The sequence below is a fragment of the Enoplosus armatus genome, chromosome 8, assembly GCF_043641665.1.
Source record: "Enoplosus armatus isolate fEnoArm2 chromosome 8, fEnoArm2.hap1, whole genome shotgun sequence".
NCBI classification, from domain to species: domain Eukaryota; kingdom Metazoa; phylum Chordata; class Actinopteri; order Centrarchiformes; family Enoplosidae; genus Enoplosus; species Enoplosus armatus.
In genome coordinates, this window is record NC_092187.1 from 6,174,987 (window position 1) to 6,195,158 (window position 20,172).

The following is a 20,172-nucleotide window of genomic DNA, read 5'->3' on the forward strand; positions in this document are numbered from 1 at the left end:
TGTAACCAGAGGGTATTCAGGAGGGTGTCATTATCTGTGTTGGAATTGATAATCTGATTATTATGGGTAAAATATAAAAGAATAGTGAGGAGAAATCCCACTGGTGTATTTGTCTTTAGTTGTGGGTCAGTATTGTGACAATATTTACAATATCATGATGAGTCACAGCAGGAACTTTGAGGGGAAATTATCACGACGTCACTCTCGGGTTCATTTGTGCTCATGTTTCTATCTGTTCACCTCAGATTTAACATCACCTGTGCCCTCCTGCATGCCTTTGGCTCTATATACAACTGTGACTTCCTGACGGCAACACTCTTCCTCACTTCAGTTTAATTTGGTGTGTGAATTCACACTTCACGCAAACCGACCTCATCTAAAGATGTGCTCCTGGTACACCCGAGGCCATGAGTCGGGCTGTTGTTGTTGTTGTTATCTAAAACTTGGTTTGCTCTTTGAAGCTACAGTTCTTCTTTGTGGTAAATGTGAAGCCTGCTTTATCTCAAGCTTCAAAGAAAACACGAGTGCTCTTCAGAAATTCAGTCAAAATCTGAATATTATATATAATCATTCTGAATGCTTTGCTTTCAATGGACGACCGCAACCGTTAACACGAACTCAACAAATAAAGTGAATTGAGATCATGCAGACAGACATGCAGTTTTTAATAATCCTCCCATCAGCATCCAAAAGCAGCATGATGCTCCTCCAGTTAATGAAATGATACATGTCATGTTTCCTGCATTCCTGTGATGGATAGTGACCAGTTCCCATGGATAAACATTTAAGGGGAAAACAATTACTCATGTATTTAAACTTCCTCTGTGTAACAGCTCATCTATTCATCAACACTGTGATTAAAGGCACAGAGCTAAGTGCTGCAATTTACCACTTTGTAAAAACATCTGTTGCAATTAATCATTTAATCACACACACTGTATTTAGCATCTGACGTGGGAACTGAGGACATGTAAGAAGATGTGTAGGTTCACCTTCCTCACACACAGTGCCTCAGTAGCACATTGTACCCCTTCCCCCCCAACTCCCTCACTCACCCACTAGTACGGGCACAGGGGAAGAAATACTGGGTAACTATGGAAACACACTGCAACGATTCTCCAAGGCAGGCGGCACTTTTCTTTAAAGGCCTTGAGTTAACAGGATTAAAGGGAATTCACAGACGAGACCCCAAAGAGCACGGCCTCTTTGTATCTCCCATCTGCTCGCTTTCACTCTGATCTCCTCTGCACTGACTCAGAGAGAGATAGAAACATGCTAGAATCACAAAAACATTCACCACCAAGCAAAAAAGGCAGAATGTATAGCTGTTGAGTGTACATCCAAGACAGCAGAGGCCTCTATGGCAATAGACCTCTGTGACCGTACGCTGCCATTCTGATAGCAGTTTTGCTGTAGTGTTTAATCCTCAGCTAGTACCTCATGTACAAAGCATACCAAGTGTCTGGTGCTGTGTTTAAATCCCTCTCTGTGACAGCATATTTGCATACAGAGATGAGCACAATTTAAATTTTGGCTGGGACTCAATCTGCATGCCAAAAAAAAGGCAACACATATATCTCTTTGCTGGCCTGATGTCAGTGTTGTACATTGTAGACAATAGTCAAGGATGGTGGAGAAAGAAGAACAGATTCATAGCTTAAACATTAAAGATGATGTGGGGCCCCCTGTTAAAAGCATCTGGAACAAGAGTTCACCCCGGGGCATGAAGACTTAAACACAGCTCTGCAGCCATTGCTGAAGAGATAAACAGCAAATTTAATATACAGTACGTCCAGCCCGGCTCTGCACAATGGTAGAATCAGTTTTCAGAAAAGGAGAAGGTGGGGTTTGTTGTTAAGATTCACTTTTATTTGCAGACAATGTCATCATGACTTCCTCACAGCTAACTAATAATAGCTGGTATATGGTGGGCTGTGGCTACCATAGCAACAGAGGCAAAAAATGAGTGAGTGGAGGAGGATATCACAGCCGCACCCATCACAGGAGCAACCTACCAGACTGGAAAACCAGTACAGACAGTGGGAGGCACTGGGAGAGCAGCTAGTGAATAATTAGTGGGAGTCAGTAGGGCAACGCCTGATGTGGTTCAACCAACCAGTTCACTTCATGCTGTGGTGATTTTTTGTGGCAAACAGCAAAAGACAACACATGTAAATAGTCTGATAATTTATTGATATGTATGGCAGCAGGTCAATCAGTCAATGCTTGCAGCTGCTTAAAGTGTCGCTGCTTATGCACATGAATTACACTACTCTATGTCCTTTAAAGAGGCAATCCACATGCCGTTTGCTTGTCACTACTGTGTGCTGTTCAGCCTGTCAAAAGAAAGAGGAGGAGGAACTTTGTAACAGACTTGTAAAGTCTGAGAAAATAATCCTTAGGATGTCATCGGGGTTGTAGACTTTTTACCAGAAAGTCTGTTGTGCAAACTGGAGGCATGGAGTTGGAAAGATGTGGCTGTTTACCAGACAGGCAGGGTCTAATGAAAGATGTGTAGGATCCAATATTTTTGACTAAATTTATGACTGAATGTCAGAATATCTCTACCTCCGCTTCTTTGGTTTTGACCATTATTTCACTTGCAGGTGTCCAAACTTTAGGAAAGTCCCATGAAAGACCAAAACCAACAATGTATCCGTCTGTCTCTCAATATTTTCTGTGTGTGGTTCTCAGTCCCAAGCCCATTGGTTCCTACTGAAGACAAATATATAGATTCATGTTTAAAAAAGGCTCAGTAATTTCCTAAAACAGCTGCCCACTGTAGTTTTTATCAAACAAACAGGAGGACATAGTATATTTGTTGGGGACTATTTTCAGCAGCGGATGAATCCACATTTGGTGCTTTTGTAAGTGTTTGGGGCAGCAGGACGGTGTATGTGGGACTGGGTCAAAATAAACTACAATGTGTGTGTTCATGGTAGAGAAGGAACAGTGCAACAGTGTGGCTCACTGACTCTTTTTTAATCGTTTTTGGACAACAATGGAGCTCTATGGCACAGAGGAATAAGATATATCAGGCTGTGATACACACACCATACTTGCTGGTAGATATATTTGGTGCTGGTTCTGTCTGTCCATTGGATTTGTTGATCATAAGAAAAATATAGAATATCACCAGACTTATTCTTTACAGTAGCTTATTTCATCAGTGTTTTAGGATTCATGTATAATATAAAATATTATGTATCCCTTAAAGATTTAGGCACTGCTTTTCATCACAGTTTGTTTGATGTGGATGTTTTTTTGGATTTGAGATGTAAATACTTAATATTTCCCATGTGTTTTAGCCTGAAATGTTCAGTTGTTTTTTTTAACAGATTTGAGAAAATTGGACAACTAAACTTTCCTTTGAAATCAAATCAAATAAAGCTAATGGTGTCTGTGGACAAATGTCTCATGTGAATCAGTTCAGTTTAAGAGCTTCCCACAAAACAAAACAAAACAAAACAAAACAAAACAGTGTAGTGTTCAGCAGTTTTATAGTACATGTCTTATGCAGCTTTATCATATGCATCATTTCAGTGGCGGACAATGATCGCATGATGTCCCATTGGTCACACATGTGACACATGTGTCTAACCCTGTTTGTCATAGCGAGTTACTTAACTCTTCTTGATGTCCACTCCGGCTTGCTGTGTGATAGAAATTGTTTTCTTTTTTAAGCTCCGTCTGATGTAACACCCTGAAATCAAAATTTCCTGCTGCTAATAGAAATATAATGGTTACTGATAATAATTTCCCACAGTAATCACTCATTGCCCTGTCAGTTGTTGAGAGATCATTTCATGTGCTGAATTTAGATCTCATCTGCACGCTGGAAAAAAAACTGGACCATGACTAAGCAATATGAACAACAGACATGACGCACAAATTGTAATTGTGGTCATTATACCCTTTGACGCTGGACTGTAGGCTGCCATGTTTGGTTGAACTTCTAGTTATATATCACTGGTTGTTTAGCTGCATTATATGGGATTTGGACAGTTTATGTATTGAGTACATTTGGATCAGTAATCATACTGATGTATAACTACTGCAAAAGAAATATTGCTGAACAAAACATTAACCAGCTTAAAAAAGATATTGTCTATCATTTGCTGACTGTGGCACATTTGGCAGCTCAAATGTCTCAGGACTGTTTAAAAACATGGCTTCTACTATATGTATTCACCACGGTATCGCTCATGAATCATACATGGAGTACAGGTACGTGGCAAGAACGGTTTTAGATACAAGCCTCTTATCAGAGCACTTCAACTCAGTAGATGAAAACATCAGTTACACAAAGGAGACGCATAACAACAAATTCCTGGACTGTGCCTCCTCATATTCTCACTATCCACTTGTAATTCAAGTTTCGAAGCTTGCAGCACCAGGTAGAGAAAATGTTAGCAAACACGAGGCTAAACCTTATCCTCGATGTTGCTGGTAACTCCAACAAGTACTGTCAATGCTATGGTTAATGTTTGGTTAGGTTTAGACACAAAAACGCCTTGGGTAAGGTTTGGGAAAGATTATTGTCAGGGTGAAAAGCATCCAGCTATTTCTTTAAAATATTTATATTGTAAGTATGTATGTAAATAATGCTGTTATATCAGCATGCAAATACTGTATGTACAGAATGTAGCACATTTACATTTATTGATCTATTTTTCTTGTAATTGATAATCAGGTTAAATTGTAAATACCAGCCGAGTAATGACTTCTTATCTTTCCTAATCATCTTTACAGATCCAAAGAATTATGAAATAAAACTAATACCATATTGAATGATCACAGTTCCATCCTGTTCCATGTGTCTGATAGTTTGACTCTTTAAATCATTTTAAAACATGATTTGATATGAGGACAGACCCTCCCAGTTTCAGCACACTACTTGGCACATGTTTATGCCCTGCAGTGTATTAATAGCTGGCTACATGGTCCTTTTATAAATAGCTACAGCTTCGTGGTCTCACCTCAATAAGCGGCATTATGGAGCACTAATAAGCCGTTCATGGATGGAGGAAAGGAAGAAGCAGGGAAAGATGGAGGAAGAGGGTGAAAGAAGAAGACTGGTGAGGGAGGGAGGCGCTTTGGGTGTGAGTGTGTGTGTGTGTGTGTGTGTGTGTGAGTGTGAGTGTGTGTGTGTGTGTGTGTGTGTGTGTGTGTGTGTGAGTGTGAGTGTGAGTGTGTGTGTGTGTGTGTGTGTGTGAGCATGCGTGTACATCGTAGAGAAACCTGATGGTTGTCTTCTCCTCACTTGAACTCAGACTTCGCAGGAAGGCAGAGCCTCAGGATCTATCAGCTTTCACTCCATCTTTTCCCCTCCTCTCCATCTTTCTCCCCTCTAGTTTAGCACACCACCACTCCCCCTCGCCATGCTGCTACTCTACAACTGTTTCCTCTCTCTCCTAGAATCGATCTATCGCCGCGGGGCCAGAAGATGGAGGAAACTCTACCGAGTCAACGGACACCTTTTCCAGGCCAAGCGCTTTAACAGGGTGAGTATCTTCAACCTCATAAACACTCCCAGTACTGGAATTATGACAAACTTGGTGTCGCTGGGAGGAACAGGAACTTTTAAAGACTGAAGATACCTTAACCATAACTTATTTGCCATAACCATGGCATTTCCATAACATTAACCATCCTGTAGTTACCATGTGGAGATAGCACAGATATTTAAAAACATTGGCATTGGACTTAATCCCGGGGTTTTCCAATATCAGCGTTCTTTTCTGTTGATAGGGTTGACATGTAATTTAAGAAAATTAAACAACAATTATATTGATAAATTTAACACATCTTCAGACTTTGTAAGTGCCTGTAGATGCCCTGTGGTTCATCAAGTCCTTATCAAGTGTTCATCTGTTACGGTCAGCTGGTGACTCATGATGATCATTTCCAGTTCAATTTTATTTAATAAACTACTCATAATCATACTTTTTTTTCTCTTAGCCACATTTGTGTGTGCTCTTAAACCTGCGCAGAGTGTCTTTCTGTTTCTGAGTATACGCTCCAGTATGTCATAAACACACTGCAGTTAAATTATTTATGACAGGTAATCAAGTCACCACTCCAAGTAAGCTATCTGGATATTGATGCATAATTCATGGTGTCCTAGTTATGGCTTGTTTAGCAGTTGTCTCATCTCAGCTCCATGCTACACACACACACAGGCACACACACACACACACACACAGGTACCTGAATGCACATGTGGGCTTTCATCATTTCCCTGCCAAGATGTTAAAGAGCTCCAGCTGCTCACCCTGTTGTCTGAAACAGGACTTCAGCATTGAAAGTGTTCTTATTCTGTAATGCAAAATGGCCACTCTGGATGCAGAAGAAGAGAGATGTTAGTGCCTTAAGTACCTAATGCGTTTCCTCTGAAGGGGAAGAAAGAGGATCAGGTTCTCGTGCTGCTAGAACAAGGCTGAGTCTTTACCTTTGTGTTGTGGCCTCTCCTTTTGTGAGGGATAGTAGCTTCAGCGAGGTCATATCATATTGTCGGATTATATGTTTTTGTTGTTTAAAGGTCTGACATTTAAGTAGCAAACACACACAAGTCAGATTCCTTTATTTACCGGAATCCTCCGGTTGCTCTGAGATCAAAATGTATTTTTCTGAGACAGCTTTCAGATAAACAGCCAGACAAAGAAAATGCAAAGTACAGTTCAGTCAGCATATATGAATGTGGGACGTGAAGGGAACACCTCAAAGGAAAGGTAGCTTCACGCTCGTTCGTCCATGTGCTTTAAACTCAGTTCCTTCTAGAAGGTGTGTGGTACAGCGTTTAGTTCAGTGACATACTTACAACGTCGTACAATACAAGGAGGACGTTTTAAAGATAAATGGAATGTCTTTCATCTTCACTGTTGTCACTGTTGCCATTTTCCTGGTTAGTAAAACAACTCTTAGGGTGAAACATCTCCCATGGGTGCTGTAGTCTTAATGTCTAGACTAGAAAGTGAATAAGCTCAGGGCCCCGGCATCTTGCTGACTCGGCACTTTGCTCCAACATCCACTCCTTGATGTGGTCATTACTACTGATGCACTGTGGAGCCAGGCCTGTTCAATAGAAGACATATAGGGATATAGCTGTACATTAGTACTTTCAGCTAGTAATCATAATGGCTGCGCTATAGAGAACTACAATCAGCAAACACTCATCATAATGACTGGACTGCTGCTGTTACTTTATGCTGCTTAGATTTCTAACTTCGGTTTAACTGATCATTTTCAACCCTGTCTCCCACTTAATATATCTATACTATACATATAAATATATATGTGTGTGTGTGTGTGTAATATTTAAGATTTTCATTGATATTGTTTTAATATAAACTCAGGACTTAGCAGGAAGTGTGTGTATTGTTAACCAGTTGGTTTTCAGACTGGAATTTCTCTGACTGTTGTTGCTATGCCAGCTTCCAGGCTTCTGGTTGGTTCACTATGTTGTCCTCAGCATATAAATAAGCCAAGGAGAAGTAGGTCAGGTTTCTCCTCCCTTCTCTCACTCCATCCCTCTCCTCTCCTCTCAGTCTCCCCACGTTTGTCTCCATCTCTCTCCTCCTCCCTCCTCTCCGTCCCGCTCCATCTCCCCTCTGATGTTGCTGTGGAGAAAGCTGCTTTGTGGATCCCTCCCATTAGACATAATGGGCTCTCTTTAGCTCCTGTCTCTTCCACGTGATAAAGCAGGCAAGACCGACACAAGATTGGAAATCCAAACAAAAAGTCATGCTGGCTCAAGCAAGCTACTGTTTGTTAGACATCAGAATATCGCAGAAAGCCCCATGATGATGTGGATGAGTGGGGGAGAGAGTTATTCCCTGTTTCTGTCGGTGTTTGACAGCAACTTTTACCTTTCCATCCCCAGCAGGGGGTCACAGCAGGGAGTGGCTCAATGCACGTAAAGCTATTAGGGGTCAGCCATAAGGTTTGGCCAAAAGCTATATTTTTCAGCGCTATTCAATGGGGGGGGGGGGGCACAGGATTCCATGGAAATGCAGGTTTACAGGTGTATGTTTTGTCCTCCACTTTGGTCAAGACTGAATAGCTCAACAACTATTGGATGTTTTTTTGTATAAACCTTGAGTGAAATATCTTGCCAATTATTGAATGAATTGGCACAAAATGTGTTCATTCAGTTCATTGTTACCAGATGATGAATCCTAATTGCTTTGGTGATCCCCTGACTTTTTATATCGCACCACCATCAGGTCACAGTTTGTCCAGCACTACCCCATTCCCATCAGCCTCAGCTGTACTTTGTATTTAGTGCTAATTAGCAAATGTGAATATATGGTAAGTGCTGGAACTAATCTGCAGTCTCCTCGACCCTGGGATTCTGGGATTACATTAGCACTACCATCTCTGTGGGGAGTGTCCGGCCGGGCCAAGGACATCACTGAGCCTAAACCCAGTGGCTGTTTTTCACTTCCTTATTTTCCCTGGAACTGAGATTTCCTGCTTCAAATGAAGTTAAAATGTAAAACACAGAATCACAGATAATAAATCAGAAAACAGTGTGTATTCTCAGTTTCTTTTATCATTTTCTCAAATGCAGTAGGTCATACTGTAATACATTTTTTAAAAAGGCTGTATTACAATTCCTGATGTCAAATGACTGTGTTTTACTGTTGATGAGAGATAAATAATGTGTACAATGGCACAGGAGAAGAATATGTCACATTTTGGCAAGGTTTTTGTTGAATTGCTTCAGCAGTTTTAGATACAGGATCAGGATGTTTTGTTGTGGCGTTTGGCCTGTCTACTTTACACAATGCTTTTAAGTCTGTGTAGCTTGTGTTTAGTGCTGGTTGGCAAATGTTAGCATGCTATTACGCTGAATTAAATGGTGAACATGGTTAACATTACCTGCTTAACATCAGCATGTTTGCATTGTCATTGTGAGCATATTAGCATGCTGACATTAGCATTTAGCCCAAATGACCTCTGTGCCTAAGTACAGGCTGACAGAGATGCTAGCATAGCTGTAGACTCTTAGTCTTGTTATGCATTAAAAATGTAATAACTAGATTTCATTTGAATAAATAGAAAATAAATGTGTTGGTGGGCCAGATTTGAAGCCTGTGTGATTTTGAGCTACGGTTAAACATTAATGTCCTACTGAAGATTAGTAACCTTTACACCTTATGGATGCTGCTTTGGGTTGTGATGGTAATGAATGTGGTTGATACTGGGGGATATTTTTGTTGTGTCCTGTTATCCTTTGCTGCTGTAATGGCCTGATTTCCCTGCACAGATGTCATTGGTCAGTTTGCTCTGATGAGTTGTCTTTGTTAGAGGTGAATCAGACAGCACATAATTTCTCAGCATATTAGGCCAGTTAGTTTCCAGGCATCCATGTGATCTGTAACGCTGTCTGCTGGGCTGAACGGAGGCCTGTCAATCGATAAAAGCCTTTCTCATCTACTCATCCCTTTATTCCCGAGCTGCAGGCGGCCGCTGGACTCTGGACCTCCACAATCAGCGCTTCCACGTGACAAACCCAGCCAGAGGAAGGTTGTGCTGGTTTCAGTCTGGTGGCTGCTGTGTAGTAGAGTTTGACAGTTTCCCCAAAGACACCCTGACCAAATTATGGTCAAATCCTGGTTGATGGACTGTTGAGTTTGGTGTATGTTCTTAAAATGTGGTCAAGTCTTTTTGTTGCAAAACCTGGCCCTGGTCAGGCTAGAATATCGCTGCATGACATGTTGACTGTTGATATGAATATGTGGTGGATTCTGGGATTACATTTACATCTCTGGCAGCACTGAGCAGTGGGGAGTTGTCCAGCTAGGTCAAGGACGTCACTGACAGACTCAGCTGCTCTGATGCAAAGCTAATTCGAAACTCTAGCTGTTAAATGCCCCGCTGCACTCTGAGAGTTTGGAAGACCCCTTTGCTAAACACTGACTGAAAGTGAAGTTGAATTTCTTGTCAACACAAGAACTTGCAGAATTTGTCATGTCAAGAAATCCTTTATAGATGATCATTATTTTTCTCTCTGTGTTGTAAGTTGGAGGTAACAATGGTAATGACTTGTACCAACATCTGAGTAAAATACTGACCATCTCCCAGCAACTCAGAACCCCTGGTGCTTCCAGGACTCCTCTTTGGGAATCCCCGCTTGAAAACAGTGTTGTCTGTGATTTGGTTGTCTGGATCTTAAACCTCAGCATGTCAACTGGGAAAATATGAGCTGAAGTTGCAACACACAGTTCAGATCTTTGTGGTGATGCAACGATGTACAACTTGGCTGTATAATTTGATTTAGCCGTGTCACAGCAACCAACAGATATTATCTAGCAGAATTTACGATATAATTATCAGTGTCTATTTTTTACTCAATATCATTAACATGATAGCGAGTTGAGTAGTTAACAAAAGAAACATTGGTTAACTAATCTCATCAAATTTGCATGATCATTCTGTTTTACTTGTAACATTACTGAATAAATGTAGAACAAGTAGAATATAGATGTATTCAATTTTAGTTGTTATATTTCATCTATTATTTTCAAGCCAATTCTCCAGAATACAACAGTGATGGCTTCAATTGTGGCTCCTAGATTTGTAGCCATGCTACAAGGCATCTAGGCTCTAGGGATGACCGTGTCTTATGAGTGGCTGGTTGGTCAGTCTACCAGTCCACCAGCTTGATGGCTTGCCTTGAAATTTGTCCTGAATTTCCCTCTAGCACCAGCATGAGGTTTGCTTAATAGGTTTTGAATGAAATTACTTCATTGTTACGTTCATTGTATTGGCATGAAATATTGTACAAATTCAAGGTCCCCAGAGGATGACTGCTGAGGATTTTTGTGGTCCCTCTCTTTTCATCTAGCTCCGCCAGCAGGTCAAAAATTCAATCAATATCCAGTTTATGACCAAATGCATTCAAAACTAGTGACATTCCCATGAACCTCGGCAGTATTTGTGTTCAATAATTAACTAATTAGCAAATGTTTGCATACTAACATTATACATGCTGATGTCAGCATTTAGCTCAAAGCAATACCTAGCCTAAGTACAGCTTAACAGAGCTGTTAGCATGGTTGTAGACTCTTAATCTTAGTTACAAGGCCTCTGCTCTGCCGATAGATTAAAAAGAAAGTGCCTGAAAAGAACCTGAGGATAGAAAAGTGTTGAGACTGGATGTCTTCTCAGGAATAAAGCCTGTCCGAAGCCTGACGCAGTGACAGCCGTCCTCAACAGTTCTCTTCACCTCACAGTGCTGATTACTCTCAGGTTGTGTGTGCCGTGTAGGGAAGGGAACCGGGAACGAGGCAAAAGTTTGTGTTTCATTTCTAAATGCATGCTTGAACCTCTATGTAGAGTTAGATTAGACAGACTGAAGGAAGCCTTTGAAGTATTGCTGAAGCATTTCCATGGCAACAGAGCACTGACTGGGACTCTTTGTTCTTTACACTGACAGCATACACACCCTGTGAATGGATGTTGTCGATACACTGAAGCACACACGCTGCATCTTAAGTGTTTAGTCTCCAGTGAGACATCTTGGTGACAGATTTATTGGTGTCCAGGGACGCTGAGCTACAAACTAACATCCTTTGGTACTAATATAGCAATGTAAGAGACAGGCTAAAAAATAACCACAAAGGAGGAACCAATCAAAGTACAAACACTCTGGAGAGCATGTTATGTAACAGAGAGTGAACTTCACTAGATATAATAATATACTGTATACACCATATAATAGTATGTAAAGGGTAGAGATGAGGCTATATTTAGTATATTGTAAGCATATAAATACATATTTTCAGTTCGGTGTAGCTTGTACAGTTGACTTGATTCAATGACACACAGACTCAATCCTGATGTCAAACTAACACTGGTCAGCTGAACATGCAGAAATGTCAAATTTGTCTGCAATTCAACAAATAGAGAAAATAAAGTCTCCAATGACAAATGAATGATGAATTCATCTTTACTTGGGTTCAAGTGGTGCAGTTATTTCAAGGTAATTCCTCTCGGGAATCAACAGCTCAGCATAACTAACTGAAATAAGAGTGTAACTAACTGTTCTCTCTATATCTCCATACGTGTCTCTCTATATATTCCTATGATTAGTACCAGATTACATACAACCCTCCTTTTTTTTTTTTTACCTGGAGCCCTCTGCGTCTCTGCTGCGTTGCCAGACTGGCTCTATTCAAATGATTGAGGAGGCTTTTCTCACACAGGGTCAAGTCGATCTGAACGTGGACTTACATTTGTCAGGAGGCCAAAAACACAACTCCAAATGAATGCTTATGTTGCTCTGTGTCTGCAAAGACACTCATTTCATCACATACGCCATATCAACTTTATAAAGCAATAACATTTCAAGTGTATGTGAATTCAAACTTATGCCAAAGTGGCCAAAAGAAATCCTGTGAAAAGTATCCTGATTTTCATTTAGATCAGGATGCATCTGATCAAAGAATAAGTAACCAGGACTAAGACTCGGAACAACTTTGGATACTTGGCACTTTTCAATACCCAAATAAATACCTTTTGACTGGTACTCAAGAATTATTAAGGTAGATACCCAGCCCTTGGAGCCCCCTAGGACAAAAGAAATTGTTTCCATATGAGAATCCAAATAAATGTGTAATAAATCTGATGTATGACCTCCTTGATGAAGAATCAATAGTGATTGTGTGAGTTAAAGACTAACATGTCAGTGTGTCCTGTCCTGTGTGTGTCTTACAGAAAGCCTACTGTGGCCACTGTAGTGAAAGGATATGGGGGCTGGGCAGGCAGGGCTACAAGTGTATCAACTGCAAACTGCTGGTCCATAAGCGCTGTCACAGACTCATCCCTCAGACCTGCCAAAGGCTTATGGTGAGTATTTCATCATGTCCAGAGTAGCAAACAGCACAGTACCAGCCGCTCAAATCCAACGCCAACACAGTCTGCCCGCATTCTGGCAAACTCTGAGATCAAGCTTGCATGTTGTGGACATGAACGATGAAGATTACATTAGAATGAATACAAACACGTCTTAAATATGTATATTATATATGTTCGTGACTTGCAAAGTCCTTATTCTTAACTTTAGACAACTCTTCCTTTATGTTTAAAGCATTCTGGGTTCTTACAACATGGGTCCTGTTTTCATAGTTTTGGCCGTCTGTACTATCAGTTATTAAAACATGAGTAATTTCTGAGACCTGGGAACATGGTAGTCTGAATGTGTCTAGAAACTCGAGCAGTCAGACTGTCAGACAAGTTGTAAAGATGCTAACAGTTTAGCCAGATTAGCTACCACTTTATTCAGAGATCAGATCCAAAGTGTGACCACCCGAAATACTGTTAATAATCCTTCATCGCGCAGGAAAACTATGCACGCACAACTACAGTGAATACAGCAGAGCCCGAGATATCATCTTTTTTAATCCACACTCAAAGCATGGTGCCTACATTACCCACAATGCAACTCAACTGCTGACTGTTTAGTATCTTATGCTAGTAGGTGCTAATGTAGCCTGGAGCTGCTAGCCTCTAACAGACACTGACTACAGTAGAACTCCCCAGCACCTGGAAAGACACTTTGATGTGTCAAATCTGTGGAGTTCTCCTTTAAGGTGTATTCGGCATTTGTACTGCCCATACTACATGCAAGCAATCTTCTGAACAAGTGACATGAGAGGAGGATCGTTATGCTATGAAACAGCAGAGAAACAACAAGCACTGCTGGCACTTTCTCACAATCAGTGAGTTCTGGTCTCATATGCCAAAATAGGTCTAATCACTCTCTGTAAAATGCCGATGATTGTGGTCTTCATTGTTCAACAACGTTATCATAAGTGATAGAAGTTAAGGCCAAAACACATATAAGACCCATGTTGTAATAAACCAAAACAGTAGAAAACTTCTTTTTATAAGTAGTAATGGAATCGACGTTCTGTTCTTACTTTTGAATGAAAGCGAACAAGAAACTTTTAACTTTAGAGTTAAGTCCCAAGTGTTGTTCTGTTTTGTTTTGGACAGACTTTAATATGATGATACAGTTTAACCTCTGTGACTCCCATCTTACAGTTGCTGGCAGCATACATTTGTATTAATGAATATGTAAGGAGTGTTGTATAGTCGTGGCCCTGCTGTAGTAGCACACACACATCCATGAAAGATCAGAGAGATCAATGCATACAAGCTCAACTCTGAGAAGCTCTCTTTGAACATTTCCTGTTTGTCATTGTGGACTGTCTTCCTGCAGCCTGTCTTCCTGTTCTTTCCTCCCATTCTACTGAAATGAGACATCAAGTGTAGGGGCAGCAAACCAGTTTGCTCCACGTAATTAATCCATTTGACCACAAAGCAAGCGTCTGACCAAACACAAAGATCCAAAATTCAGCTCCTGACGACCAAAATCCTGACTAGAAAATCAATGCAGCTCTGGTGCTGATCTGTCCCCTGTCACCCGAGGGACTTCCCCCTCCTCTTGATCACAGCTTCAACCCAGTATCTTCAGTGCCAGATAAGTGACTTTGAGTCTTGATAAGATGAAATGATGCCTCTTCTAGTGAAACTCCCACATTGTCATTAGAGTCTCGGAGCAAAAACACGTCTGTGCATTAACTGAGAGCGCCTCTCCAAATACAGACGTGTCCTCAGTTCTTGCAAGCATGATTCATCATACACTCTACCAGGAGTGTAAAACCATGAGTGGATATTTCAGGGGATATTTGGGGGGATGTGTCAGGGGATATTTAGGTGGATTTTTGAATTTCTTTGTACAGGATCCAGTCATGCCATCACAGGAGCCCCCTTCGGATGCCAAGAGTGAAGAGGTGGACCTTCCACCAGATGACACAGAGGACACAGACGGGAGTAAGACACTGAAACCTTCTTTTGTTTGCATCCCGTTTTTTTGTAATGTCTAGGATATATAATGTACAAGCTCAATATTTGCTTCACATCTCCAGACATAGTGAAGAACAGCAAATAAGGTGATGATGACTGAGGAGAAGTGACAGTAAGCCAAGGCCACTGTAAATGGAAGTTCATACTTTGTAAGAGCGATGTCTGTGCAGTGGTTTGCACACTGTAAATGTTAATGTAAGGGATGAGCAGTTTGATGAACGTCACAGTGTGATGCTATTATCAGGATAATTCATGCATAATTCTACGGCCGTCCAGTCGCATCAGAATGAAAAATGTCTCATTATTGTTTTATACTCGTTAGTAGGAAAAGTTCTTTGAGCTGCACTTCAGAGTGTGACACGTATTTGAAGGACACTTCACAGTGCTTATATACTTGAAGTGTATGTAGACAAGCACCTGCGACACAAGTGACATTGTTCACATACTTTCGTACATACTTTGTATGTACCTCTAGGATTAAAAAGAGGAGATGGCTCATCTGAAGGGCTTAATGAATACACTAGGGGGCCGATCTGAGCTGAGTCCATTGCCAACATCACATTATCTTTCTTGATTACTTCCGACTTTGCACAGCATAAACATAACTGTTGCCTTTACTATAGCTGTGTCCCAAATCCATACTACATACTAATTCTAAGCAGGTTTTATAGTCTGTAGTGTGTTCACACTGGAAAAATACTCAAAACCAAGTCAGTATGCAGACTAAAGCTTGATTTTTCAGGGTGCTGTTGATTAACACTATTCTCCCACAATGCAATGCACAGTACTCTAAAAAAAAAAGCTCTAGGAATGCCTCAGTAAGCAAAAAACACTATTGCATTTTGATGTCTCTTAAAGTTTAATTATCAGTGACATTCTAAAATTTCATTGTTGACCAAGTATTTCCTGTTCCTGTTTTCCCTGTTAGCATAATACAGTTAAGGATGTTGATTTCTTGTATACTAAGTGCAAAAACGGTGTCTTAGAAAGATTATAAAGAGCAACCACGTCAAACTTCTCGGCTCTGCTCATCCCAGCAGAAGGTTTTTGCTGAATTCTCTCAGTAAAATATCCTGTCGGGTCAGTTAATCAGTCTTTACTTTTGTGAAACTGTCTTGCATTAGACTAATCTAACAACAAAGTAAAGACTGGCCTAATACTACTAGAGCCGTCTATATCGGTGGGCTTTTACATTTGCTTTCTGCCATGTCTTCAACCTGCTCCTCACATGACAGCAACAGCATAAAAAACACAGTCAAACATACATGACTAAACACAGCTCCCATGAGTACAAATTAGCAATAGACAGTACATTTTTCCTTTGTCGTCCAGTGAAGACACTATTTGTACTGGATGTTACTTGTGTAGTACAGTATATACACCAGTGCATGGCTACCAGAGTGGGATCAAGGAACCCTCGGGGGCTCTGGATGTAATTCCTGGACTCCCCTGACAAATTAATAATAGAACGGCTACTTTGTTCAGAAGATTCACTTTAGACCTGGGTGGCTTCACCTCACATTCACTGTCATTACTTATGTAACTATGTAACTGTTATCTAACCACATTACTGCTCTCTGATGGGATCCCATAGAACAGAGTCTTAAATCCTATTAAAAGGAGACAGTGAACTGATGTGTGGGTCTGTTTGGGGGTCCCTGATATGAGATGCTGTGGGACCCCCTGTGGATTGACCTAGTTTGGTATTTCCTGTGGACAGCTGGACTTGATTGTGTGTTCTCTGCCTCCCTCTACTGGCCAAAAAAATGAACAACATGTTAAGTCTATAATTTAATAGTAACTGTTTCCAAACGGTCATAATTCAGACTCTCTGTGTCTGTTTTTTTTGCAGTACCTTTTTTACCGCACAACTGTACAGTGGATAAAACAGAAGATGCAGATACAGAGGTGAGAAGGGCTCTGAGTCAGTGTCATTCAGTTAATAGATGAATGTAATGATAAAGTAATGATCCTTTCTTTTGACTGCAGTCAAAAGCTGAAATAGTGTCTCTTTTGTATATAATACACATGTTACATATTTGGGAACATTTTTGAAAGCCCTGTTACTTGATCATTCTTTTACCTAAAACTTGAACATGACCTCTACCCCCTCCAGGACATCAAAGCAGTGGTGGATGGCATCGATGGCATTAAGCTGTCCCAGGGCCTGGCTCTCGGGCTGGGTGACTTTGACCTGATCCGAGTGATCGGGCGTGGGAGTTACGCAAAGGTCCTGCTGGTTCGGCTAAAGAAGAACGAGCAGGTGTACGCCATGAAGGTGGTGAAGAAGGAGCTGGTCCACGATGATGAGGTGAGACACTAAGCACACCTGGGATGTCAAGGATGTGAGACAGGGACGGGTGCTTAGAGCTGTTTGATGCTGAGTCAGACTGACTGAGAGTGTGGTCATGGATCCACTTGTCGCTACACCAACAGCGTAGACACCCGTGTGAACGAAGGTGCATGAATTAGCCTTCTTCTCTGCTGTTGTCTCAGATTTCTTTTTTCATTTAAATGAGGAAAAAACAGGTAGCCTTCATTTGGTAAGACAGTCAATAGAGACACTTAATGCAAATGATCTCTGTATGAGATCACAAGTCACCCGTAAAATTACAAAAAGATAAAGTGGAAAAGTGGAAGCCACTTCACTCCATTCACCTCATCAACAAATTCATGCAACAGGCTCTTTTTGTTATTGAACATGTTGAATATTCAATTCTCCTGTACCTACCCAACATCTCAAGCCTCTTCACATAACCCTCGAAATCAGATTAACAAGACTCAGTAGTGCAAGTGTACACTGAATGAATACTTTAGCTAGTGGTTGACAAAGTGCTTCTTATGCATGTTTGAGGGCAGAATTCAGTTTTGTATGCTAGTGATGTCTGATCTGTACAAAGTACAAATCCAAGCTCACAAGTAGTATTTGAAAGATGGTGGAAGCTCATTCTAACTGTCTCTCCAGATGTGAATGCTCTAAACTTACGGTATTTATACATTTGCTACATGGCATAATTCTGGTTTATTACAACTCGGGCCTTATTTTTGTAAACTTTTTGTTTTGCCATAATTTCTATCAGTTATGATAACATTGTACTCACCAAAGTAATTGCTGACAGTCCAACAAGTCAAGAAACTCGAGCAGTCAGACAATCAGACAGGTTGTAATTGAACCAAAAGTTTGTTTACAGTTGATCTAAAGCCCTTTATGTGGAGGTAAGACTGAAAGTAAGAGCACCTGAAATGTTGGTAACCATCCTTTAGCCTGTGCACTAGGGTAAAGTATTACATTTCCCCAACTAGAATGAACAAGAAAGACAAGAAACAGAAACCCGTTTTCAACTCTATAAAATAAATCTTGAACAAAAAATGTGATCGCACACTGGTGGCATATCACGCACGTCCAACACCTCCACCTATTGATGTCTACGTTAACCCACATGTTGGCGACATCAGGAAATACCACTGTCCTATTTCCCAGCGTCAACGTGCGTCACTGCTCCAGAAAAGCAGCAATTTAATCACATTTCACTCCCTGGAGCGGCTTGACTCCTTTTTATGTCTGCCGGTTTGTGCTGCGGACATCAAATGACGTGATGCTATGAGACCAGCCAACGTGAGGGTGGAACTCATGGAAGACACAGAAGGTGATGGTCTGTAAGGCTTCTTCACTAGTCCAGAACGTGTTTCATGGATGAGGAGATAGATTTTACTTTTTGTGTGACGTTTTCTCGACATGTTCCTACACTTAAAGGACTACTGGTTTTGGATTCCACTGTCTATTTAATTGCTTTGACCTCGCACTCCGAGTGTGAATCTGTCCCTCATTAGCTGGTCAGAATGAAAAGCAGCCGGGCTCTGCGTCCCCGGGGGCAGGGATTGAGAACCGCTGGACTACATAACAGGTCTAAGAGCAGTCATCAGTGAGCAAAGGAGGGATAGGAAGGATAATGTGAAGGATAGAAGTTGGAAAGAGAGGGTGGAGATAGATCAGTGAGAGATGTACGGGGAGATGGAAAGCAGGATTGAGTAAAAGGGAGTGAAGGAGACTGAGTCAGAGACGGGTTGGAGCTTCTGAAAGGAATGAGGAAAAAAGGAATTGGACAAAGGGGGGCGAAGACGAAGTGGGGGTGGAAACAACACAAAAGTGGCAGAGAGCTTATGAATTGGAAAAGGGGCTTAGGAGGAAGCAGGAATAAGTGAGTGGGTGACTCACAGGAGAAGACGAAATCTGGGTATAACATCTTTTTTTTTTTTTGCAGTGATGAATCGCCAGATGAACATGACGTGAAATTCTTTTCAAAAAGGAAAAGTCTGCATAATGCTTCTAAAGCAAGGAAACATGCGGATATACATATCATTCACATTTATTATTTATTATGAACGTGAATGTAGCTGGCAGAGCACGGTGTTTCCTTATTTCCATGGGCTGAGACACATTTTATTCACAAGTGTACACAAAAAAGGACAATTGCAATACTCACTTAAAGGGTCAGTTCAACCAAATTACAACAAAACACTTTTTTCCACATATAGTGATATAACAGTAATGTGGTTTAAGGACTTAAAAACAAAAGAATCAACGTTACATGAGAGAGATTATTACAGAGGGCTAAATAGGCATCCTGTTGACTTTGCTGTGTTTGTGTCCACTAGATGGCGATATTGCTCAACATATAACTCCTTAAAAAACACACACAAACCTCTGGGCTCATGTAAGCGGGCCGAGGATCGCTGAGCTACTGCATAATCCAACATCAACATAATCCAGGATTTTTTTTTTTTACTTTTCCACACATAAACACTTACATCCAGTGTTTATATCCAAATTTTCAGTGACAGCAGAGGAACAAAACAAAATTGACTCCATAACCAAGATGCAATTTTACCCTAATGAAGAGGAAATCATCAAATCCTCCTAATGTTTTGATTGGCCCTCCCCTTTTGCATTTATTCATGGCTTTATTCATGCACATTAGCTTAATAATTCATCTATTTAGTAGTCTAATGCCTGACATCAAAGGAAGCTTGTAAGAGCTCTGCTCAGACAGACCAACTACTGAAAGAGCTGAATTGACCACTACTAGATGTATTGTGAGGCGTATTCTGCATAATTATGAATTCCTCACCTAATAATGAGTTGACCAGAAGGAATTTGGTATCATGTGAACAATATGGGGTCTCTTTATTGTGATGTTATAAATTAACCATATGGTGTTGGGAGCACAGCATGGGGAACTCAAATTTTTTGACACGTTGTATTGTAGCTCACATAAAACATTAACTATCATCAAC

General features: G+C 40.8%; 1 protein-coding gene across 2 annotated transcripts in view; it reads left to right on the top strand.

The window, feature by feature from the left end:
• prkcz (protein kinase C, zeta) overlaps nucleotides 1–20,172 on the top strand; it is a 96,031-nt gene that overhangs the window by 47,553 nt on the left and 28,306 nt on the right. Inside the window, exons 5-9 of one of the 2 annotated variants that reach the window (XM_070910384.1) lie at nucleotides 5,419–5,504; nucleotides 12,724–12,855; nucleotides 14,754–14,844; nucleotides 16,730–16,785; nucleotides 16,970–17,188. In XM_070910384.1, the coding sequence (XP_070766485.1) occupies nucleotides 5,419–5,504; nucleotides 12,724–12,855; nucleotides 14,754–14,844; nucleotides 16,730–16,785; nucleotides 16,970–17,188 (584 nt within the window). The remainder of the gene's footprint in view (nucleotides 1–5,418; nucleotides 5,505–12,723; nucleotides 12,856–14,753; nucleotides 14,845–16,729; nucleotides 16,786–16,969; nucleotides 17,189–20,172) is intronic. The other variant, XM_070910385.1, reaches the window with a different exon arrangement.